The following is a 25,941-nucleotide window of genomic DNA, read 5'->3' on the forward strand; positions in this document are numbered from 1 at the left end:
TGACTCAGAATGTGCAATGATTAATTTTCTGAGAATTTCACCATCACTCCTATTCATTATCTCAGGTGATTTATTTAAATGATTTGCTGGGATCAGGAAAGCTAAATAGAAATCCTTGGCAGTTATAAAAGGGTCATTTTATGTTGACTTAAGTGGAATGTAAAACTGAAAAGTGAGCACCCCCCCCCCCCCCCCCCCCCCCAAAAAAAAAAAAAAACCAAAACAAAACAAAACAAAACAAAACAAAAAACAGAAAAGACAGCAGGACTGTAAACACAATAGGTCAAATATAGCTGAGGAATTAATTGAACCAAGGTCAAGAGCAAACTTAAAAAATGAGAATTGGATGCAAAAATGCATAAAATGTCCTTTGACTGCTCAGAAATTCAGATTGAATAATCAGTCTTCTAGAATTTAATAATAAACGTCCCGTGTAAGCTTTCCACGTTGCTCTGCAGGACTTATTTATTATTATGTTGCTGAATTCACGATGCATCCATGAGTACAATATATAACAATATTACTACCAACAGGTATGCTAGGAAAAAAAAAAGCAGCAAAAACAAGCAGACAAAAAAAAAATGGAATCATATTAAAGAGAGAGTGAGAAAGAGAGAGGACGTTGATTCATATTGGACTCTTCCTTTGTCTGCAGTCATGCACTGGGATTTACAGTGATTAGAAGTCCGGCACCACCCTTCATTGACCAGGAGCTCTGGGCCTGGTGCTCAATACTCTTTGTCTGGCCACGGAGGCCATGAGTTAATGTGCTGAACACGAGAACAGGATGGTGATGTGGGGAGGGAGAGAAGCAGCCTGCACCAGATTGATCTGCTGCATCTCAGCGGACTGCAGGAAGCAAGCGAGCAAACTCACGACTGTGCTGTAAATTACACTATTTTGCACCAGGTGCACACACTCACTCATGCACACTCACACACACACACACAGAATAAAGACAGACTCTGGATTCATTATCACTAGAGCTAGTTTATTATCACTGTTATTGGTTTTTTTTCTCCTATCAGTGTTGCACAATGAACCCTAAAACAATACAAACCACTAAAAATGGTCTATTTTTCCTTTAAAGCATATACATACACACATACAGTATATACACTATATGTGGATATGTATGCAGATTACAATTTATAGTTGCACCAACATGGTCTCTAGAGAGAGCATAGAAACAAAACCTTTTTATACAGCAGTGATCCATGACAGCTCTCTGAGAACACTTTTAAAACTATCTAGTGTTGACCTGAAGTAAACTGTGGGAGAGAAGCAGATATCGGCAGTGACCTCAGCAGACAGACGGACAGACAGACATGATTATGCATGATCATGAGCTAAATGTAAAATATTGTGCTCCTTTATTCCTTTGCAACTTTTTTTTCTTTAACAAAATCTGAGTAACACAGGCTACACCATATAGTTGCTCTTTTTAAACTTCTGGCACCTCATTTGAACCCTGCTGGGAATAAATGGTTATAGAATAGAACAGAAATTTTGCACATTTTAATACAGCATGTAAAGCCAGTAGAAACAAATCTACAGGGCAGATTTTTCCTACGGTGCCCTTTATCGTAGTTCAGACTTGGACCATAAAGACACTGCTTTTAGAACTAACATTAAAATATAATAAGACATTTATATAATGATGCATTTCTTAAAAGATGTTGATTTAAAAAAAGCATCATGAGCCAAATGTGCTTAAAAGTAATGCCTCCTCTGATTAGAGATTACAGTGAGCCCCAAGTCAATGTTTGACGCAATATATTGACAATATATCAGCATGTAAAAGAAGATGCATTTTTACCAGACAGCAAATTGAATGTTTTTGGATGAAGCAGATTAAAACTGAATAATCAGGGAGGTTTCTTTTCTGAACTGTTTGCTTCTTATTTATTCGTGAATATTTAATGTACTAAGGAAATGTGTTTCGTGGGCTTTAAACCCAGTAATTAAACTTCACCGATGGAGCAGTCTCGAGCTCTGCAATCACTTCTCAGCTCTGGAGGTGGTGACAAGGTGTGGGAGGTTTAAATCCTTGGCGTGGAAACATAGTTCATTTAAGAGGTTTAATGATTAAAAATAATCCCATCAGCATTTTTTTCTACTTTTATACAAAATTCTTGGTGAAACCAGAAACTCTGGGTAAGAACAGGTCACACATTCATACGCCTACATGGTTTAGTATGTCAACATCATATTGACATAACTTTCTAAATTTCGTTTTGCCTGCAGTGCTGCAAGTTGAAGTTGCTGTGCATGTGGAAATTTAGCAATGCATCTCTCGTACGAAGCTGTTGCTCACTACAGTGCTTGGCACTGGGGTTTATACCTGCAGTGTAGATCCTACTCAGGAGCTCTTTTTTCCATTTAAGCAGCTGATTAAATGATGACTGAGCGGCTTTAGCTCATGCTGACAACATCAATATAAAACACACATTGTCCTCAACCGCAGATGCTTTGTGAAGGAAAACAAAGACACCTTTTTCACTTTAACTGTGACAGCACTGGCAGGACCTCAGCCTGAGTCACTCATGTGAGGATGACTGGTGGGAACAGGATGAGAATGAGGTGATCATCAGGCATCAGCGAGGACAAGAGAGACTTAGATTTGTCAACAGAAAAAAAGGTCACTCAGCCTATTTCATCAATATACACCAGCAAAACAGACTGACAATCAATAGTACCATATTGAGAATACAAGATTTTTTTTTGTATTTTTTTGTCATGATTTGGCTAAATATCACAGTGTTGCCAATAAGGATTAACTAAAACTTTTCAATTAGGGCTAAAAAAAAACACATCAGCTTTTTGTTTCTCATGCAGACTCACTGTAGGGTTTTTTTCTGCCTTCTACTTTTAAACATACTGAATTCAATCTGCTTTCTCAACAGGAGCGTGTAAAATATAATACTGATATCAAACATTAAAGTACAGTTACAATAAACCACCATTTGACAACAGTATAAATCACTCAAAAAATCCTGAAACTCAGCATTATTTGACACATACAGTCATCAGTGTATCAGAGCAAAACACCATAGAGATAAATGTACTGGAAATGTAATCAATTTACAGTCAGCTCAGATAGTCATTTGGTGCCACAACAATCAGTACCACATAATGTAAAGGACTTTTAAAAAAGGGCAAAGTTTAATTAGAAAAAGAAAAAAGTTAATATTTCGGGTGTGCTAAACGTCTTTGTCACTGAGATCAACCACAGAGTCACTAACACTCATAACAGACATCATAGAACAATACAGTGCCAATCTAGCCAGACTAAGCCTATCTTACCCCCCTGACTTGATCTGGTTACCTGTGTTTAGTCAATGTATTATAAGAGCATGAAGAGTTGGAGTCATATTGGCACCATATGTGAAAGAAACCCTGCACATTCCCAGTCCAGGATGTTTTATTTTTAAGAACCTGAGGGTATAAGTATGAAGAAATGACAGGTTTTTTTTGTTCTAAACACTTTCTTAGTCAATTTGATCAAATATTTGGTCCATCTAAATTTAAGATAATGGTCCTTTTACTAATTTTTCTAAAGCTCAGTTAACTTATTTAAAATGTTTTTTGTATTTTTGTTTTTTCTTGCCTGACCCAGAGTCGAACCCCCAAATTAATCCATTTAATATACAAAGTAAAGAAAAGCAGCATATTCTTATAAAAATCTAGATTGTCCTTGTGAATGTTACTGTTGTCACATGATTTCTTCTGCCGAAATTGTAACATGATGCTAATGTGCCTCCCTGTTTTCATCACCCCTCAGTACGCTTAAGAGGCGGATGAACTGTTTTATGACAAATGTTCCCTTTCCTATCAGAGGAGCCAAACAAAGGCAAAATGACAGTTAAATAACCATTATCCTGCCAACACCTGTGGACCTATTATGCTCATTTATAATTGAATATGTTTGATGAGGATAGCTTTGTACGATTCACAGTTCAGAGTAAACCTTACCTATCTTATGCTGGGCTTTGATGAAGCTCTTAATTTTATCTTGTCTGAAACAAGTAGTACAAACTTCAATTACCAACTTTCTTCTGATTGGCTGCCCTTTGCAAACACGACATTTAAACATAGCCAGAGAGACCTGGTATGGTACCTGAAGTGACCATACCAGGTATATCCCTCTTTTTTTTCTCTTCTTTTTAGAGTAGAACGATCTGTCTGAAATTGAGAAATTAGAGCAGAGCCTGAGATTTTGGGCTTACTTGCAGATATTTTGAAACCACTGTTTGAATCTTTGGTCATGACCATTGCGACAGCCATTCATATCACAGAAAGCAGTAAAAGCATAACAATTCCAGTTTTAATGACAGACAACGATGGCATTCCTTGCAGCAAATCTGTCTGAACTGGGCACAAAGCAGAAATTGAGGAAATTCAAGTTCAGTAGGCCAACTGTATGGCCGGCTGAGATGCATATAACACAGGATCAGAGAGTCCCTGAGCACACGCCCTCCCTGACCAAAGGTCAGGATTCTTGAACAAGGAACAAAGGAGGCTGTCTCATTGACAAGAGCAGCGTTTAGTGATGAAACACTTCTCAAAACTGCAGAATATGTAAGACAAAGGCCTCAGTTTGACTAACCATATCAGCAAAGGAATCATCTGCTCCCCACAGCTGATGGATTACAGCACCAGTCAGTCAGTGAGTACAGCTTTAAGCACCCCAATAAATCACACAGGTTCTAATATTATACAGCTATATGACAACCTGACCTATCAAAGTCTAATCAAGTAAACATGATGATCACCGCACCGCATCCACGGTGAATCAGGTTAAACGTCCGTATGACACTAACGCCTGTCAAATCCACAGTGGTGTACAATTTCCTGCAAGAGGACATTAACCTTAAATGACACCAAGGGACTGAGGAACAAAGTAAGGAGGAAAAAAATACCCATTGTGTCCTTTGTGAAAGTTCTCTCCACAGAGGTGAAAACACTGATTAAAGCTGCAGGAGCCCCGGAGAGAAACTAATCTGCAGTTAGTGAATATACACAGAGGAGACATTTAGGTCAAGCATTTGTTCTACTGTTTTGACAGTTGCCATTTCTTTTTTCCCCCAGCGCTGGTTATGATATCAACAACATAGTGTACAATTAAATGCAGGAAATAGATACCAGAGAAATGCAAAGAAATACGCATATGCAAACAAATTAAAAAGGCATAAAACATAGTACCTAGGATGATCACTAAAGTGAGATTGACTCTAATGCTGGTTTGCATAACACAATAAAATGACAGGTGAGTTACTGTTTTTGTGGGGACACGTACAGCTCTCAGTTTGGATGTGGTGGAGGACCAGACGGTGCATGCTTTTCAAAAGTACTCCTACACTGTATGTATGATGCATAAGTAGAACACAGGTCATTTTGCATTAGTTGGCTCCACTGGACTCAAAAATGCTGTGACCTTTAAACCATTGCATGCCCTGCCACCTGTCAGAAATGAAGCTGTTAATATGCTTCTTACTATTAAGGCTGATGAATGGATAACACAAAGCTGCCTGAGGAGTAGCACCAGGAAGCATTTTGCATTCAACACCATGGATTCAATCAAAGGTGTTTGCTGATATTAAATGCACTCATCTTACACTAATGTTAGTTACTTAGGGCAGCAGAGACATGACAAGCTCATTTTCATAAAAAAAGTGCTAGTGTCAGCATTTTACTGTTTACAGTATCCCATACCTGGATGCACCAAAGAGGTCTGAAAGTGTTTTTTTTGTTTGTACATGATGTCGAGTTGTACGTGCCACCCACTTTTGATTCAGTTAAACTTATTTATGTCTAGAGAAGACATAAAGTAAATCACTACCGAAAAAAATTGATGTGCTAGTAATAAAAGTAACAATCACTACAAATTAAGCATGAACTTGAACTGCTTAAATAATTAGTGCTCAACATAAAGGTCCTAAAATGTTCCCCCTCCTATTGTGTCTGTTTCTATTGACTCTGTCTGTCCAGCATATTTTGCCAATTGCAATTTTTTATGTATTTATATTATACAGTCGTGTGAATTTATTGATCTTTTGACATATTGGGGGAAACATTTGGTCCCTTAGGAAACAATGCCTGTAGATAAAGGTGATATCTATAAGGGGGGCGTACCAGTTGAAAAATCCACCTGGGAATTCAACTAAGACGCACCACAAGTAGCCACAGACACACAGCTCACAAGCCGCAATACAAAAAGGCTCTCTGGCACTAGAGCGCTCCTCTCTCTGGCTTTAAGCACTCGCCACAGAAATAGCTGCACAAAGATTTGTTACTCCAGGCTGGAGAATGAGCCAGATACATCCTCTGGAGCAAAATCACAGCAGGCCCTGCTAGGGTGCCGATAACAGGCAGCTTTTCAGGTGAAGAGCCTCGTTAAAACTGAGCAGGTGGCTTACATGATGTAATTACTGCTATATTGGGCAACACTAGCTTCTGATGTATTTGATTTTAAGCTTAACTTCTTTTGCTATTTTTGTTCAGCAAAAAGTTGAGCGATTATCTTCAGGCATTATTTCAAAGATGACCTGGTTTTTGCTTGCTCCAGTATGTAATAAAAGCTAGCAATTTCCATGAGATATACTTACTGTGTCACACGACTGTAGATATATATATACATTAAGTTCATTGTTTATACTCTGTACGTGTCCTTCATTAAGACCTGAGAGAAAGGCCAACAACAAGATTGAGGTAGGTAACCATAATGCATCAAATCAGTACTTGTGCAGCAAGTGACAACACTGAGCAGAGAGCCGGCGAGAGAAAAGCCCTGTAATTGTTTAGCTACCCAACAACCGTCCATCTCCCTCAGCCAGCTCTCTGTCTGTGCTCGTCAGCATTCAAAGATATTATAAGCACCTGAAGCACATAGTCAGCGTTGACAGGAGGGAGAAGGCCGAGCAGCAAGTATAGTTTTGAGAAGAGTAACAGTAAACGAGCTTAACCGGCAACTGTTACGTCTACTGGGCACCAGAAGAGAAATAAAAGGCTACTGCTGCGTTCGTGAAGGAGGCTGGAAATGTGATGTGAAAACAAAATAAGAAAGTGATGCTGACACAAATATTCAGAAAAAGTTTAGAGATACACTGCTGTCAAAAAAAAAAAATTAGAGCTTTTTTTGCTTTCTTTCCAGAGGTCAAATACCGCTCTCATATCTCTGTTGTCAAAACTACAGTTAAATATTAGATAACAGGACAAAATAAAAGCAATAGCATATACGTGCATTTAATACATAAATCTCTTCCAAATAGTTGTTTTTAAGCTTTGGCTTTTTTTCATATTAAAAAAAGATATATTTAATAGCATGTGTTAGAGAATTTAGATTTTTAATAGCTCATCTAAGCGTCTAAGAGACCGGGGATGGTTAACAACAATTTTGGAATTAGGGCTAGGCTACTTGCCAAACAGCTATGACCTTAAAACTGAGAAAGATCAAATGAGAGCGGTTTCATCTGCCAACAAGAAAGCCAATAAGCAGATTTTCCAGAAATATGATCCAAACTATTCGCAGACACGGGCCATTTTCTGTTAACATTTGTGCTCAATTTAGCTTTATCTTTTTAAAAACACATGACATCTCATCTCATGCACAGTTAGTCTTTAAGATGTCATTGACAATGCAGTGTATCTCTAACAGCCTTGTCATTCAACTGAAGCAACTACGGTGGAAAAAAGAAATTACAATCTTTAAAATAAAGTCAAATCTATCAAAAGGCTTACAATAGATTAGCATAATTCATACATATTTCCAACACACCGTAACCGTACAACATGTTATCAGTCTGTCAGCTTGCATGAGGTACTGATGCTGTATCTACAAACACCATATTCACCAACAGAGGGAAGCCAGGACTTCACAAAGGGCCAAAAGAGGGTTTTTCATTATGCAATAAACAGACAAACAACAACAACAGCGACAACATTAACATTGTTATCTTGAGGTAGAACATTAATTTCAGCATTTGGAAGTGCTTTATGTTGGATACTTTTTTTTTGTTTTCTTTATTTTTTTGTTTTACTTCGACAAGCAGGAGAAGAGAGATGATTCTTGACATCTGAGGTAGAGCGGCACCTGATTTTGTCACTTCCAAACCAATTCCTCTGCATGTAAAGTAACTGTGAGCTCAGGGGAAGGTAAAGTCCCTAAAAGCTTCCCACTACACATTCATTCCGGCTGAGGTAGGTTTCTTTCTTTTCTTTCTATCGCAAGGTTCACGCAGCCAAGTCTAACGCCTGCATGAAGGCCGAAAACTCATAAAAAAAAATTTCGAAATCACTGAAACAAAGTCCTGAGGCAGAATATATCGAATCCCTGGAAGAAGGCTGAGATCTTCTGTGAACAAGAAGGTGGAATCATTGGTAGGTGAGAGTAGGCAGCAGGAGTCTTTGACATCCACAGAAAAGTAGAGATAAGACCAATAACTTATAACTGCTTTGACATATAAGTGATAAAGATATAGTGTATATATTTATATATATACATATATTTATAAACTTAAAAATAAAACCATTGTATAACAAGGACATTCTGGGGCCTCTGTCTTAGGTGCTGCCCAACACCAGCAAATTAACCAAAGACCAAAACAAAAACTAAAAATTCATCGGGCTTCAGATATACAGTCCTAGATCCTCCAGAACTCCTTTATAAAAGAAAAAAGTCTTTGCACAAAAGGAATGACGACTTTGAAAAAACAACAACAATCTGTCAACCTGAGTGAGAGAAAAGTCTGCGTGGACACTGGACAGTGTCGTGTGAATTGGCCTTCATACATTATTAGCCTTGGTCCTGCTGAGCTGCTCCTGCTACAGGAGTCTCTCGGAATTGGGTTTCCCTCTCCACGGCAAACTCATCCAGCGGTATCGTAGACAGCTGGGTGTTATTCAGCATGTAGGAATCAGACTGAAAACACGTGCAAACAATCAGACTGAGTATATTTCATTTAGTTTCAGCTTAGATAGAATATACTTTTTTTCCTTTAATTAACATAGCTTTCCTCACTCTTTTCACTCTGAGGACCTACCATGCACATTTCTCTTGTGTTTGGCTGCATGAAAAGGCTCTCGAGCTCATTGCTGTCAACTGCTTTCTTCCTCGCCGCGCTGCCATTGACCTCCATCTCTCTTCTGGCAGCCCCGTTAAGCCCAGAGGCTCCCTGGGAAGACGAAGAAGAGTCCACAGCAGCGCCGTTCCCTGCCTGGGGGGTGGCCTGAACTGTCTTACACATCATTAATCTGGGGATTACACGAACATGCACACATTAAACGTTTGCCTGATTCTATACACACGATAGAAATAGACCCTTTAACAGCAACTATTGGCAAGTTATTTCACTGGCACCATTAACTGCCGCATGAATGTGCACGTCGTGCTAGTTCTGACCTGCCACGGTAGCTGAAGACGAGGAAAAGCACGCAGAAGATGATGCAGGTAATGCCGATGTGAATGCCGATTATGATGCCCGTGGTGGATGTTTTGCCCTGCTCATCTTTCACACAGTCGCACGGGCCGTCCAACACTGAGGAGATATTGCACACAACACGGTCACATCACAGCTGGGTGAGCTTGGACTGTTTATGTGGCATGAAGGTCAACTTGACTGATACAAAAGATGCTATGTGAGACTAATCTACTTTCATGCTCCGTATTGATGTGGGCAGTGTGTAGCGGTGTGAAAATATTTCCATATTTGGTGGGTCACTGCAGCGGTATAAGGGGTAGTGGCAACAAGTAAAGACATCTCTTCTGTGAGATCGATATACGGTCATATTTAGCTCAAATCCACACTGTACTCCAACCACGTTTAGCCCTTATTTTGAGTGATGATTCTTGTGATTTATTGGGTTTTTCGAGCTGTCATCTCAGCTAAACCATGCCTCAAGTCCTGGACCAGTCTGATAAAGATTAAACTTGGAATCCAAGTAACAGAGAAACAACTTTGTGGAGGATGGCTTTGGTGATGTACACCCACAGCATGCTAGATGATGCAAGATTTGCTTGGCCTTCACTACACTTCTACAGACTGCTCGTAGAATCTTGCAGCCCACACTGGGCAGACCTTTTGTGTTAAAGGTCCACTTCTTCCAAGATAAAGTGGAACGATAGAAATGCAGCAGCAATACTTGGAAAAAAAAAACCCAGCGAATCATTTTTAGTGAGGATGAAGTGAGTCAGGTATGTCAGCTCATATGCGCCATACTGAGGATCAGAGGGCAGAAATCATTTGATGAGCCTGTGTAGGCCAAAGTCTACACTTTCAGACAGATACGAGATTGGGAGAAAGAGAAAGAGGCGAGAGCCCCAGTAAAGATACTCTTTTTATAGCAAGATCAAAGGAAGGCGTGATATAACTGTATTTCTCTTTATCTTTGTAGTACATTAGTCTCTTGTATTCAAAAAGCACACCTCGAGAGATCCAAATTGCAGGATTGGCCAGGACTTTTCAATTTTCTACATTAATATTGGGCAAACACTTTTTCTAAATAAATATACTAGACAAACAGACCCTCTGTGATCTAGTTTTTCTCGCTGGCATCACTGAAAGATTAAATCCTGTAGTTCAAAATGCATTAACTCAAAATGCAGATCCAATAAAGAAAACATTTAAGTTTTTCAGAGACACTTCGCTTCTCTCAAATGACCTTTAACCATTTATTTCCACTCCGACAGTTCATTCTGGGATTCAGATCATGAGTCCTGGTTTTGGATTTGTCTTATTTGCTGACCCATCTTGGAATGACACGCCATTCATTACTTTTTTCTTACATTTCCAGGCAAACATTTATTTTTCTTGAAATATTTTTCATCCTACCTAAATACCGTCAGAAAGACTTATCACATCAGGCTCACAAAATCAATCAATATAAAAAGGATTAAACCCGTGGACACGTAGTCTATGATATATAGAGATGATGCATATGGGAAGCCTCTCCACCTCTGGAAATAGACATTGGTGAGATAATCAGATGACCTGTGGGACAGCGCCATCTCACTAATCCATACATCATCATGTGCATGATGATAATATTTGATTTATTTTTTAATTCACATCATAGTATTTGATTCAAACTTCAGTTTTGTTTTTCCAATGAAACAATAAATGCATTTCTATTATTCTCAGTTTATTATTTTCCTTTTTGTTAGGTGTATTGTTATAATCTTTTTTCTCCACTGTCTGTCTTCCTGAGATTTTTTTGTCCTTGGACAATGTGATATGGAAATGTGGGCAGACTGTACATTTCCATATATCCACATTTCAAGATGACTGTATTTTAAATGATGGAAAAATGATAAAGAAAAATTCACCTGATTTGGCCACTGCCTCCCGAAGTGAAACAAATCGTATGGTGGCATTCCCGTCTCCATGCTGGTTGTGAGCAATCAACTTTATCTCATAGACCAGTGAGGAGTCTGAACAAAAGGAAACAAAGAAAGCAATCAAAACTAAGCACCACGAGCTGTTAGTGACACATATTTTTAGCTCTTGGCAAAAACAACTATGTAAACCCACTAAAGTGCATTAACAAACCATTCTGCATCACAGGCCCGCTCATCAGCGCTTACGACGCGTGACGCTAATTACCAATAAAAGCAATGATACAGTCAGCTGTCATGTCTCACCCAGATGAGTGATGTTGTACTGGGTGACGTTGCGAGGGAAGGCGATGGGCCCAGTGAACAGTGGTGTGTGCGCTCTCCTGTAATACAGTCTGAAGCCCTGAGGCTGGCCCATCTTGGAGGAAGACTCCCATGTTGCTTGTACAACACTACCGTTCACCACCTTTGTGTAGAGGGAAGGAGGAGCTGGCACTGCAACACAAAACAAAATGTAAGCCAAAGTAGTTAAACAACTATCAGAAATTTGATCAGGTGTGGGAAAAATAAAATGTGAGCAATAATATTTTTACTTTTTTCCTCAGGATGAACAAGCTCTAAAATATAAAGCAATGAGAGCAGCCCAATTTGTCTTATGTTTTATGGATGTTCTGCAATAATTAAGGTGAAATCGTGTGTTTTACCTGTGCTACAAATCTTGTGGGAGTCTTGATATTTCTAATTTTTTTTTTTTCCGCCAACTCACCCTCTCCGTGAGTGCTCTCTGTGACACTGTCCGAAGGTTTGCTGGCCCCATGGGATGTGTAGGCCTTCACATAGAAGGTATAATTGGTGGAGGGCTCCAGGTCCCGGATGATCTGCTGCAGCGTGACCTTACTGACAGCCTCCTCGTATTCCATCTCCGCCGGGTCTGAAGGAAGAAGGGTGGAGGGAGAAGAGGGGGAATAAAAGAAAGGAGGAGCCAAATTTTGAAACGATTTGTAAGAAAAATAGGAAAGAAATAATTGGGAAAAGGAAGAAAAATGGAAAATAATATGTTTCTATTAGCACTTGTGCTTACTGCCCACTTCAGTGGGTTTTATCAAAGCATTTACAGTATTTAATAGCTAATTTAGTATCGCTCTGGGCCTCAGGGTGAATTGCAGGGGCGGCATAAGAAGATGGAGGGAGGAATCGGGAGAGTTGTTCAGGATGGGTTAAAGCATTTTATTGCTTTTAATTCAGCAATTCATCCAACCATAACCACTATCTACATCTAGCCCTCAATCCATTGGGCCACGCCACGCTGGAGAGGAAATTACAGGAAATACTATTAGTCGTCTCCCAGGTCCCTTAATGATCAGTTAATAGATCAACTGAGGGGAACATCAGCAGGTGCTACAATGGTCTCCCCATAAAAACAAGTAAAAACATACATAGTTAATTGTACCATACCCACAAGGTAAAGAAAATAAATAAATGACACATGCATTTATCAAGTAGGCATGTAGGGACTTTTCTAGACACCAACTGACAGCGGAGAACCAATGTAAACATCCAAAACAGTTGGGGATCAGAGATCAGTCAGTCTGTAACCCCCTAACACAGAGTGTTAAGTTGATTCTGTTCATCTGGACGTAGCATTTTCAATAGGAGACACTTTTCATCATCCAAGTGACTTCTTCAGTGCAGGTTTCCCCACCTTATAAACAGTACATGTGCATAACAGCCGACACTGGCACCATTTGAGGCAAAGTCGGTTTCATGACCTTTAATAAGTAAATTGTCATGATTATTGACCAATGACCATGGTGAACCTACAATGTTCCTACAATGGTGGATTCTGAGTTGGTCTTTCCCTTCTCACGTAAATGGCATCCTGGACTCAAAGCTCAAACTAGCCTTCCTCTCTGTCCCGGATGTGTACATCACAAATAAAATGCAGATATAGCAAATATGCTATAAATTAAAACTCATATATGGAAATTTTTTGTGAAAAGGTTTAATAAACACTCCGGCACTTATTTCATGGTTCAGGCTTTAAAGGGCTAATCTACAATTTTGCAAAGTTGATTTCTCCCTGGAGGTTTGAGGTCACGTTGTTGAATTTTGCAAACAGTTTGATTCAAGGTGTGTGTTGGTTGCATCTTGTGAGAAAGGAAAACTGAAAATCACCACAAAAACAAATTATCCTTAAATATTATGAAGCTGACATGTGAAAACAGCTTCTTGTTGTTTTTTGATTTCTTTCCTTTCTGTAGACCTTGGATCCACCTCTTTGTTTATCTTTAAACAAAAGTATGTGTCAAGGTAATTCAGTGTAAAATACTAAAACATGAATTTTCCATAGGCACCATATCACCTTGGTCGTTGTTTCTTGTTTCTCATTTAATATTGACGCGATAACTCTTCCAAAGTCTGACACACCAAACTACACATGAGATTTGACATCCCTCATACTCTACTACTAGAAACCTGCGCTTACCACTAATGAAGGGTTTTACCTTACCAATAATTTGTATGACTGTTACAACGATGGCTGCTAGTTTGAAGTGGCGTGATAAATAAATGAAATAAACTAAAGTAAAGCATTAGCCTGAAGTGATGTGTGCGTGCGTGTGTGTGCTTACAAATCGCTTTTGTGCCTCAGGACCATCTTTGTCTGTGTCAGTGCCGTTCCTCATCATTTCATTACTGTAGCAGCTTATTTACATAATTGAATTATAATGAAAGTGTGGCAGCGTTCTCTTGTTTGCTGCCATTTGTAGTTATGCGAATGAATTTAGCCGCATCCATTCCTAATTCTTCAGTGAAAATGTCATGGGGCTCCTCAAACACTTATTTACTTTCAGAGCTGATTTATTCCACGTTAAGAGGCCTGTGTTTTTTCTGCCTCCTCTCATCTCACCTGGCATGCCTTTTGACACTGACATCATGTCACACTTGTTTTAACTAAAGCTTTGCTTTAAACTGTATCTGGATCTTCAAGAAGCCCCACCTGAGGTCCGGCGGATGTGGAGCACATAACCGATGATGTCCTGAGTGTTTTTATCAGGTTCCCTCCAGGACACCTGTATGGTGGTGGGGGAGAGGGCCTCTGCTTCCACGTGGGTGGGAACGCCAGGCAGTCCATCAGCCCAGAGCACCGTGAGGCGGGCACTGGCCTGCGTAGAGCCTGCGCTGTTCTCAGCGATGCATTGGTAGATAGCCTCGTCATTCTGACTGATGCCATATATTGTCAGTGTGCTGTGGAAGCAGCAGAGGAGAGAAGCAGGAAGCAGAGAGTGTGGGAAAGAAGAAAGGAAACAAGGAAGTTTAGTTTCTCTGGTGCAAATGTGGAACATAAGATTCTTACTATTGCTTTACTAGCAGTGCAATAGCTGCACCTCGTGTTTGAGCAGGTGAATTCGCTGCCTTAAATTCTAACTATGAGGAATTTAGGTGCCTTCTTTAGCCTTTAAACCTATCACGTTGATTCAGTGCCAGTGATAGCAGTAATGCTTCTTACAAACTGTAAGAAAGAAACTGTTCTGTATTATGTGACTCACATATTTGAAGTTTAGATGAAATGCTACAAAAACTGTTAAAATCTGGGGAAAGTAACTGCCCATGTTGGCTTAAAAAAACAAAAAAAAAAAACAGGAGTTGCAAACATTTTTAAGTTTAGATTTTGAAATTTTCTGCTCACAGCGTCAACAACATATCCTCTTTAATTATAGCATCGGGGGCAGACCCATGGGGTGGCCATGGCAACCAGACTATAAAGTCTGACCTCCACACAAGACCAGTGGTAATGACTGGTTTTCTCCTTGGAACTTTCTGTTTACAGAACTGTTTCTCTACAGCTACTTTTCCTTCATGTACTCATTTAAACAGTGAACCTTTTAAAATTGTAAATATCTTATGAGCTTTACAGTATCAGCAACGGTTCACTAATTAAAAAGGAAAAAAATGTAAATCGTGTATATTAAATAAGAGCGAGTGTTAACAAACAAAACCCCAAAATACAAAAACTGTTTTTCCTGTAGCGTTTTACCTCATCTCTATGCAAGAAATGAGCTCAACCTCCCCACCATTATAAAAATTGTCTTGCTCCAACACTGTGTAGTATTCTCTGTACTGCTGTCCAAACATTACTACTTAGTTTCACAATTTTAATTTTCAAAACCAACTTTTGACAGTTTACACACATAAATTGCAAGAATAACGTTGGAACATTTTTTTTTAAGTTGTCATTACACAAGTGTAGCACACCGTAATGTCTTTGTCCAAGAGAGCTGGTAGATTAAAGAGTGCTTAAGCTGCTAGCTGAAAACATCAGCCATCTATACAGTAACATGCATCTCTGATGGGCAATGTCTAGACAAGTCCTTCTAGGCTCCAGCGCACCTCGAGACTGAAGTCTTTATATGTCATAAACTAAAAAGTAGTGTTTTTAAATAAAGTCTCAAGAGGTATTCATGCTTGAATAAATCCATTTAATGTAGTATATCTTTCTCCTGGTAAGGACCACACAGAACAAAAGATGACTGTGACATAAAGTCAAGAGCACGAGTTACTGTGTTCAGCTGGGTGAGAGAAAAAGTGATTTGTGGCACAGACAGCAGGCAGCAGCAGTAAGAACAGAAGGTCCTCAATCATGCGGAGCACATACTAGATTCATCATGAACTGAATCTCCCATGGCAGTAGATAAATTTATATCAGTGCTTCAAAAAAATCTAATTTGCCCACATCGGTATAAACTGTGACATTTCCATACACACATGTGAACTCTACCTATGGACACACACAAACACGCACACACTTTTCTATCAAACCTCTGACACGCTGCTCTTTGTCCTCATTTTTCTCTACTTCTATCGCTTCCCTCCTACCTGGGTTGTCCTCAGTTATAGAATAAATATAGGGGAGCACTGTGTGTGTGTGCATGTGTTTACCTTATGTATGTACATGTGTAGGTTGTGTAGGTGTTTTTAGACAAGAATACATAATCCACTTTTCACATTCTGCCTGTCTTCAAGCAAAAGAAATAAATAGTAAAACATTTAACATACTACGGAAATGAGGCACTGCAGTGTAAAGCATTTCTTCATGTCATTGTTATGTCAAGGCCATTTCTGCTGTATTTAAAGTATAATATATGCTGAACAAAACATGAATATGAAATGGACTGAGCTATACCTTGAAGATGGTGCACCCCTTGGTCATATTATTTCTAGAGTTCAGAAGCATTTGCCAGATAAAGGGAACTAAACTGTCGGGTTTGTGGCTCTCACGCTGTGTTTTAACTTTAAGCGAGGAAACTGAATGCAAACTGCAATATCCCGCTACTCCAGTTTGTATGAGTTGGTACAGCAGAATGTGACTTTTCTTTGATGAACAGGAAGCATTATATTAAATAAACTTTCCTCACAATGCTGCTATGAGGAAAAGAAATCAAAATATAGATGGGCTATTAGAAAGTAATGTGTCAATCTTGAACTATCCCTCTTCTCTTTATATTTTGCAGGAAAAATGGGAAATAGATGTAGTGATTTAACAGTTCTAACAACTCTATATATTTTTATGTGATCACCTTTATTATTCAATGAACTCGCTTAGGCAAGCTTTCCTGTAACTTATTGGTTGGTCTTTAGGAATAACTCCTGACATTCAAAGTTTCAAATTTCATCACTCCATCAGACCTCATCCATTTGCTTCTGCTTATCCTTTTTTAGGGTCGCGGGGGGCGCTGGAGCCTATCCCAGTTGACATAGGGCGAGAGGCAGGGTAGACCCTGGACAGGTCGCCAGTCTGTGGCAGGGCTAACACACAGAGACAAACAACCATTCACTCCCACATTCACACGTATGGGCAATTTAGACGGATCAATTAACCTATCCCTACTAACTGCATGTCTTTTGCCTGTGGGAGGAAGCTGGAGTACCCGGGGAGAACCCTGGCAAACACAGGGAGAACATGGAAACTCCACACAGAAAGATGGTGGATGGATTCCTGATGGTGGAATTTAGGCCCTTCTTGCTGTGCGGCAACACTGCTAACCACCATGCCACCGTCCTGCCACGGTGCTGCCATCACACCTATTGCCACTAATTTTCTGTCCAGTTCTTGTGTAATTTGGCAAAACTCAGCCTTTTATTCCTGTTTCCCTTCCTTAAGAATGGCTTCTTGACAGCCAGCACTAGATGGATCAACTGAAGAGCCAGATGCATCTGTTAGGTCTGTGTCAGGTCTTTGCTGCTTATTCAGATACCCTTCATCAGTTTTTTAGGCCACTTCTTCTTTTGTTTTCCACTTGTCTGGTTTTATCAGATTTTTAAAGGACATGCTGCACACCATGTCTGACAAACTGTGTTACTGTTCACAATTTTCATAGAGTCGCATAGATGGGAACAAATTATGTGTTTTGTGACAGGCTCGTCCTGTGCTTTGTGCTTTAAGATAGAATTTGTTTTGGTTGTTATGTGTAGACACAACGCAGGTTCATCCTTTGAGTAAGGTGCCCTTTTTAGGGTGACTTATGGTTTAGGGGTCAGTGTTAAATGGCTTAACAAACAACAAGAAATTCCTCTAAAAATTGTATAAGGAATGGACTGAAAACGAGTGAAATAGCAGGTATTGTCCAAAGACCCCGGTAACATTACAGGGAGTGCAGAATTATTAGGCAAATGAGTATTTTGTCCACAGCATCCTCTTCATGCATGTTGTCTTACTCCAAGCTGTATAGGCTCGAAAGCCTACTACCAATTAAGCATATTAGGTGATGTGCATCTCTGTAATGAGAAGGGGTGTGGTCTAATGACATCAACACCCTATATCAGGTGTGCATAATTTTTAGGCAACGTCCTTTCCTTTGGCAAAATGGGTCAAAAGAAGGACTTGACAGGCTCAGAAAAGTCAAAAATAGTGAGATATCTTGCAGAGGGATGCAGCAGTCTCAAAATTGCAAAGATTCTGAAGCGTGATCATCAAACAATCAAGTGTTTCATTCAAAATAGTCAACAGGGTCGCAAGAAGCGTGTGGAAAAACCAAGGCACCAAATAACTGCCCATGAACTGAGAAAAGTCAAGCGTGCAGCTGCCAAGATGCCACTTGCCACCAGTTTGGCCATATTTCAGAGCTGCAACATCACTGGAGTGCCCAAAAGCACAAGGTGTGCAATACTCAGAGACATGGCCAAGGTAAGAAAGGCTGAAAGACGACCACCACTGAACAAGACACACAAGCTGAAACGTCAAGACTGGGCCAAGAAATATCTCAAGACTGATTTTTCTAAGGTTTTATGGACTGATGAAATGAGAGTGAGTCTTGATGGGCCAGATGGATGGGCCCGTGGCTGGATTGGTAAAGGGCAGAGAGCTCCAGTCCGACTCAGACGCCAGCAAGGTGGAGGTGGAGTACTGGTTTGGGCTGGTATCATCAAAGATGAGCTTGTGGGGCCTTTTCGGGTTGAGGATGGAGTCAAGCTCAACTCCCAGTCCTACTGCCAGTTTCTGGAAGACACCTTCTTCAAGCAGTGGTACAGGAAGAAGTCTGCATCCTTCAAGAAAAACATGATTTTCATGCAGGACAATGCTCCATCACACGCGTCCAAGTACTCCACAGCGTGGCTGGCAAGAAAGGGTATAAAAGAAGAAAAACTAATGACATGGCCACCTTGTTCACCTGATCTGAACCCCATTGAGAACCTGTGGTCCATCATCAAATGTGAGATTTACAAGGAGGGAAAACAGTACACCTCTCTGAACAGTGTCTGGGAGGCTGTGGTTGCTGCTGCACGCAATGTTGATGGTGAACAGATCAAAACACTGACAGAATCCATGGATGGCAGGCTTTTGAGTGTCCTTGCAAAGAAAGGTGGCTATATTGGTCGCTGATTTGTTTTTGTTTTGTTTTTGAATGTCAGAAATGTATATTTGTGAATGTGGAGATGTTATATTGGTTTCACTGGTAAAAATAAATAATTGAAATGGGTATATATTTGTTTTTTGTTAAGTTGCCTAATAATTATGCACAGTAATAGTCACCTGCACACACAGATATCCCCCTAAAATAGCTAAAACTAAAAACAAACTAAAAACTACTTCCAAAAACATTCAGCTTTGATATTAATGAGTTTTTTGGGTTCATTGAGAACATGGTTGTTGTTCAATAATAACATTATTCCTCAAAAATACAACTTGCCTAATAATTCTGCACTCCCTATATTACTAAGAATTTTACACAGTACTGCAGGTATCCTCCTAGATTGGTGAAAGGGAACATGAGCAAAGTGGCATTTCAGTTCTCAGCAACACTGACATCACGCCAGCCTCAGTGCGTTTCATGCAGATGGATTTTTAAGGTCAGGCGAGCCTCTTCTGGGTCAGCAGGTAGGACAAAGAACTGAATTATTCCATTTCCTTTTCAAAATTGAAGTGTTGTTACTGGAGATTTCTAATCTGGGTCAGAGAAAGCCGCGAGATGGAAGAGTCATTATTCGCTCCAGGCTGCCAGGTGGACTCAATCTGTATAATTATCAGGTCAAAGAGGTGTTCTGCATTGCAGCCTCTCTGAGCCAATCTCACCTCTGACCCCTGAGGTGGCAGCAGTCACCAGCCCTCAGCTCGCTACTCAACCATCACGTTTCTGACAGCCTTTCATATCAGCGATGGATGGAGTGTTTGCAGACAAGCAGCCTGACCAGACGCAGCAAAGAGGCCCCCAGGGATGCCCTACTCAATGCCACCGCGGCCGGATGCGCCCCATGAGTGTGAGAACGGAAGGCAGCGAAATTTCACAAGAAGTCGCTTGTTTGAGGAGGTACAGTAGCGTCCAGCTGCATGTATGCTAATTCACACACACCCACGCACTCACACATACATTTCATGAACACATGGATGGACGCTGTTAGCTGGTCACTTGTGAAATTCCACAACTGCTGTCAAAACCTGCTTTATAACTTCCAGGAGGAAAGCTCTAGATGTTTTAGACATTTTAGAGCAGGGATGTTAGTTAATGGGGCACAGTCAGTCGACTTTGATCCTATATGTGTTGTACTCCCCCCCCCCCCCCCCAAAAAAAAGGTGAAACATCTTCAAGAAACTTGATGATTTATATGATTATAAAAAAGCCGCAAAATTTCCGCTTTTTGTTACTTGATGCAGAAAATGGTCAAATTTAACTATTTGTCTGTATTTTACTTCTTTAAAAACAAACCAAATAATTGCAGGAATTTGAATCACTTTCACTTCACTTCACTTTCCAGATGTTCCAGCTATTAATAAGAACCAACTACTAATAACTTATATGTAATTTTCATTTCACATCTTGTACTGTTTGACGCTTCTGATTTAGAGTTTCATTATCAAGTTCCTGTTTGATCTTGTAATCATATTCATGAAGATTTGCTTTTTTATCTCTGTTAATTATCACTGCACAGTGATGACTGCATTAATTTAGGTATAATGATTTCAGTGCTGATGCACGTAATGTCTTGCATTTAATTTTGGCTTAATGTCTTTAGTTCAGCCTCAGTGTCATTTGACAGTTTAGTGACACGATGTTTCGTTTCTGAGGTCTTTTTTTCTCTCTGTTGCTTCAGCTGGAAATCTAAATCACATTGCTTTTTGTATCAGATCACTGCTGAGGAATGATGTGACAGATGGCGGATGTTTAGATAACTACGTCACAAGTATTTGTAAAGACCAAGAGGAACAAAACATTCCAGGAAACTGTATTAGTTATTGAAGAAATTCTCTGCAAGGTTTGATGCTGCTTATATGAACTCATATATGGACAACTCTCCTATCTCTACACATTAAAAGAAACTTTTTCCCATTTTCATGCACACAAGTTGATGAAAGGTTTTACAAGTGGCATGCCCTCTTTATTAATGATGTCAAGGTTTTCAGCACCGACTGATTTTCTAACAGCAAATGTGGTTCAGTAGTAGGGCTGAACGATTATGGAAAATAATCTAATTGCGATTTTTTGCCCCAATATTGCGATTGCGATGCGATATGCGATTATTTTTTAAGGTATTTGTCTTCTGTATTATTAAACAAAGACAAGCAATACATCATATAGTATGGCCAATACTATATTACATTAATTTTAAACTGTTCTTTCCTGGAAGACAGACCTCTGTTATGATGACATGAGGTGATGCATGAATTGATGACTGACATTTTTATTTAACTTCTTCAATCACAACAGTATATTTGAACATACACAATAGTTTATTTTTAGCTTACAAACATCTGAGCATAAAGTGCTGACAAGGAACCCTGGTGTAAACATTAAAATGAAAGTCAGTACAATGTGCAGATTGCAGAAATATACATAAACAAAATCAGTGGCTTTACCACACTCAGTTTTTCGACATCTGTGAACTACTAGACAGTCATTCAATTAAAAAATAATATTAAATAAATAAAACTAATAAATAAAAAATACACACATCTTACTGATCTCTGCAGTCAGTAACATTACACATAAAGTGCAAACATAATAGCAATTGTATAAACACACACACAAACACGCCTTTAAAGTTTAAAGGCGTGAAATTGGACGGTCTAGCCTTCTGAATCAGAAGGCTAATTCTGATTAGCGTCACCGCTGTCTCGGTGGAGTTTAATAAACTCGGCCGTCTGCTTCTTGCTATCTAAAATATAACCAGACACTGGTGTAAATTCTCGACTGTCTCATACTTCTGTTTAATAAGTTTTCTGTTTGACGTTTAGTCAGCTGTGTGAAAACCAAGGAGGAACCCACCCGGGGATTAATAAAGTTTTATTTTATCTAATCTAATAACTTTAATCTCAGCCAAACCGATTTACTCACGAACAAACAAAACACTGAAAAAAGCCCAACAATAACATTTTTAGGTTGTCTAAGTGACTTATATATTACGTTTAACCCGAGCAGCGAAACTCCGCGGTGATCTGAAAATGATGTGCCGGGAGTTGTGCCGTTCTCGGCCGCATCAGTAACCCTCGAGCTCCCAGCTAGCTGTCGAGCTGGTGGGTAGCAGACGCCTCTGAAAACGTCGAAGCACTTTTGCAAATATGGGATATCTTGATAAACCGAGCAGATATTTGATGTTTACACAACTACTTTCTCGCCTGAAAATATGTTAAAAGTTTATTTTGTGACCCAGAAAGATTAGTATGAGTAATTTTAAAACTTAGTAGCGGCCGCCATTGCTGGAAACTGGAGTTTGGCTGGGCCGCGCTATGAATTCTGGGATATGGTAGTAATTTGGACAGCCTTCGGCGCGTCGCTGTGACGTAATCGGTCTACAAATGCGGCCTCAGGAGGATGCAGCCCATGAATTGTATAATATAATCGCAGTATAATCGCAGCCTTTGCGGTTAGAAAATTGCACTTGATCATGTCGCGATATTATCGCAAATGCGATATATCGTTCAGCCCTATTCAGTAGCACAGAAAACTGAATGCAGCAAAAGGAAACTTTTAATTAACGGAAAAGTTTGTGTGGTCGTTTTTTAAGCAGCTGTGATCGGACTTTGGAGGTGTGCAGCCTCACGCCTGTAACTCTTCATCTAATAGCTCACTGTGGCTGCTCCGTCTTCTTGATCCATTACTCCCTGCAGTGTTACAAATTGATCCACTGTCGAGAAATATTAAAAATGACTTGTTTTATAGATGCACTGTTGATGAATGGCAGCAGTAAATGCTAAGCTTACTCAAATTGAAACCTTTGAAACCTTCGCCATCTTCAAATACTTTCTGACTCAGTTTCTTTTCAAATAGATCGGTCTGTATTTATAAGCAACACCTCACCAACGATCCAAACATATGTGAAGGGGAAAAGCGAGTGACAGAGTTGAAAACACACGGGAGGTGTATGGCCTAAATTTGGACTGTTTGCTTGTCTCATTGGAGCTCCTGAACTGAGCTGTCCCGTCCTGACAGGTTGACACCATCATTTACTCATCAGTTCAAGGTCACTTCACAGATTGACAGATAAGGCTGTGGACCGGGGGGGATAGCTGACAGTGGGGCTTTGGGTCTGTTGTTCAGCTGCTAAGGCTGTGTTTACTCTCCGTTGTCTCCGAGCAGCACCCCATCAAAAGCCAGCTTTGCCATTCTGGATTCAGTGAGAGTGAAAGGAAGAAGAAGAAGAAAAAAGTCTGGGGACAAAGAGAGAACAGGAGGAAGAGGCGGGGAAGGGTGGAGGGGAGGAGTGATGAGCTGTCTGTGGCCTGAGAAGAGGGAAGGGCCCAGGGATATGACTGATTACAGGCGAGGTCAGAGTTCAAGGCCAATGCTCAGGCCAGAGCTCGCTGTAAAGTGGGCAGGAAAGGGGGATGTGGGGCACAGAGAGGGGCCTGCAAACAAGAAAGGCAGGTCTTGGTGAAAGAAAGTTTAAAAAAAAAAGAAAAGAAAAAAAAAAACCCTTTGAAAGGATTCTGCTACAAAATGACCAGGTTTGTGTGGTGCCCTGTTCCTTCAGATGTTGGCTATTAATTTGAAAATACACCACGCCTCTCACACACAATTGAAAATGTTCTTTTAGTTACTACATAACTTTCTAAACAGATAAAAAAGGATTGTTAGTCGATCTGAATGATTAAAATTTAATGATTTTTGTCATTCTTCTCTTTTTTTTACCACAAGGGAGAATTTAATTTTCATCCACTGCAGTAAAACTAAACAGGCTGACTTTCAACCTCTCAATTATTAAACTGTCGGAGATCACAGCTTGTGTTTGTCGAGGGATCACACACGGCAGCTTTGGTGATGTAAGAACAATGTATAATGATCCAACTCTGAGAGGGTTTAAATAACCAGGATAGCATATTTCACAGGAGGCTGGCCAGCAAACACTAATAATGAAGGGGCTTCATAATAATGCTGGCAGTGTGTGTCCGTGGTGTCACATTTGTTGGGTTGTGTCAGGAAGAACACACGCCTCGCGTGTTTACAGAAGCAGCCAATCAGCTTATTTCTGACATCACCGCATATTGCCGACACAGCCTCGTCGGTTTCCTGCATTTGGCGAGAAAAGCGTTCGTGCGGCTGAGGAGTAAAGGGCATCACACTTGTGAATTGTCATGTTGGATTATGTGTGAGTGCAAAATGAATGATGGCATGCACCGTGGGGCTATTTTGCACATACAGACTTGCTTTTTGATTAATGTGTGTGCGTGTGTATGAATGAAATGCACAATCGATTCCCCTTCCTTCCCTCTTTGCTCTTGAAGGTCAGCATCATGAGAGTCGGCAGTGTGTGTATATACTGTTACACCGACCACACACATTAATTAAAATCTCTCTCCTAGGTATGTTGCATTGTGTACTCAAGCCTACACTATCTGATAGCCTCTGAATATATCTATATATATGTACGTATCTGTGAAAACAGAATAATTGTGCTACCCGGAGCTGTTGAATGAATTTGCATATCATTATATATCATTTGTTTTAGCTTGGATCAGCAGGTAAATTCTGCCTGATCCCATATATATTTTTTAGGACCTCCAGAAAACACACTACATCATAGGTGTCAAACTCTGGCCCGCGGGCCAAAGTTGGCCCGCAGCCTAATTACATTTGGCCCGCGAAGCCATACCAAATTACTATTAGAGCTGGCCTGCTGGTATTATACAGCTAATATATATATTGTTTAGTATTAAGCTTTGCTTGTTCCATATTCAGTTTTTCAGCAAAACGTGTTTGAGTCCATAAGAAAAGATTCATTCTTATATCTTATATTTTTTTTCAATAAATATTAATGTTTGTTCCAGTTTTGAAATTTGGCCCACTGTGTATTTGAGTTTGACACCCCTGCACTACATGGTCTTTCAGGCTCTCGGTAAAACTCACCCCACTGTGAATTGCCAGCTGAGTGAATTTAATATACAGCTAAAATCTGCAAGATGTTTATACCTCAGTGGGAAAGTCACATGTGTTTTTACCCTTTTGCCCTCAAATGTATACACATGAGATATAATGAGTGCAGTAGATGAGTAATCTTATGTAATTATGACTAAAAAATGTTCTTTTAAATATCCAGAGATTGACTAATGAATCTAAAAGTGTTCAGAATTTTTTTCCACATCATCAAATCTTGGCAATTAATGCATGATTAATCTTAAATGTAGACATAACCTTCAATTCAGTTCTGTCCATGTTTATTTATATAGCACCAATTCGCAACAACAGTCGCCTCAAGGTGCTTTAAGGTAAAGCTTTACCTTTACCGTATAGCACCTTGAGGCGACTGTTGTCGCTAGTATTTTGGGAGAAAACCCTGACAATCAGACGAGCCCCAATGATCAAGGACTTTGTGATGGTGGGAAAGAAAAACTCCCTTTTAACAGGATGAAGGATTTTATGACCTGAATGTGTTTTACTAGGTAGGAGTTAAACCAAGTGATCAAGACCATAAACTCACCAGGAAAGACTTTACAGAGGATGTAAATCAAGGGAGAAGTCAAACATGTGTCTCACAATTTTCTTTACCATCTTATTTAAGTTGCCCCCTGCTGGCCACTATAAAGAATGCAGACTTGAGGCACTGGCTTCACTCTGCAGACGACTACACCCATCTTTTCAATACAGGCTATGTCATTTACAGAGGTTTTTTGTTTAATTATA

General features: G+C 39.8%; 1 protein-coding gene across 1 annotated transcript in view; it reads right to left on the reverse strand.

The window, feature by feature from the left end:
• Nucleotides 1-970: 970 nt before the first annotated feature.
• The window catches only part of igdcc3 (immunoglobulin superfamily, DCC subclass, member 3), a 69,154-nt gene continuing 44,183 nt past the window's right edge, over nt 971-25,941 (reverse strand). The window contains exons 8-14 of the mRNA XM_085402708.1: nt 14,331-14,578; nt 12,099-12,263; nt 11,639-11,827; nt 11,324-11,428; nt 9,401-9,536; nt 9,042-9,252; nt 971-8,920 (exon numbers count right to left, since the gene is read on the reverse strand). Of these exons, the coding sequence (XP_085258834.1) occupies nt 8,795-8,920; nt 9,042-9,252; nt 9,401-9,536; nt 11,324-11,428; nt 11,639-11,827; nt 12,099-12,263; nt 14,331-14,578 (1,180 nt within the window). The 3' untranslated portion in view covers nt 971-8,794. The remainder of the gene's footprint in view (nt 8,921-9,041; nt 9,253-9,400; nt 9,537-11,323; nt 11,429-11,638; nt 11,828-12,098; nt 12,264-14,330; nt 14,579-25,941) is intronic.

Source organism: Rhamphochromis longiceps, linkage group LG1, assembly GCF_057381845.1.
Source record: "Rhamphochromis longiceps isolate RC_006_pf linkage group LG1, R_longiceps_female_GT1.1, whole genome shotgun sequence".
In the NCBI taxonomy this organism is placed as follows: domain Eukaryota; kingdom Metazoa; phylum Chordata; class Actinopteri; order Cichliformes; family Cichlidae; genus Rhamphochromis; species Rhamphochromis longiceps.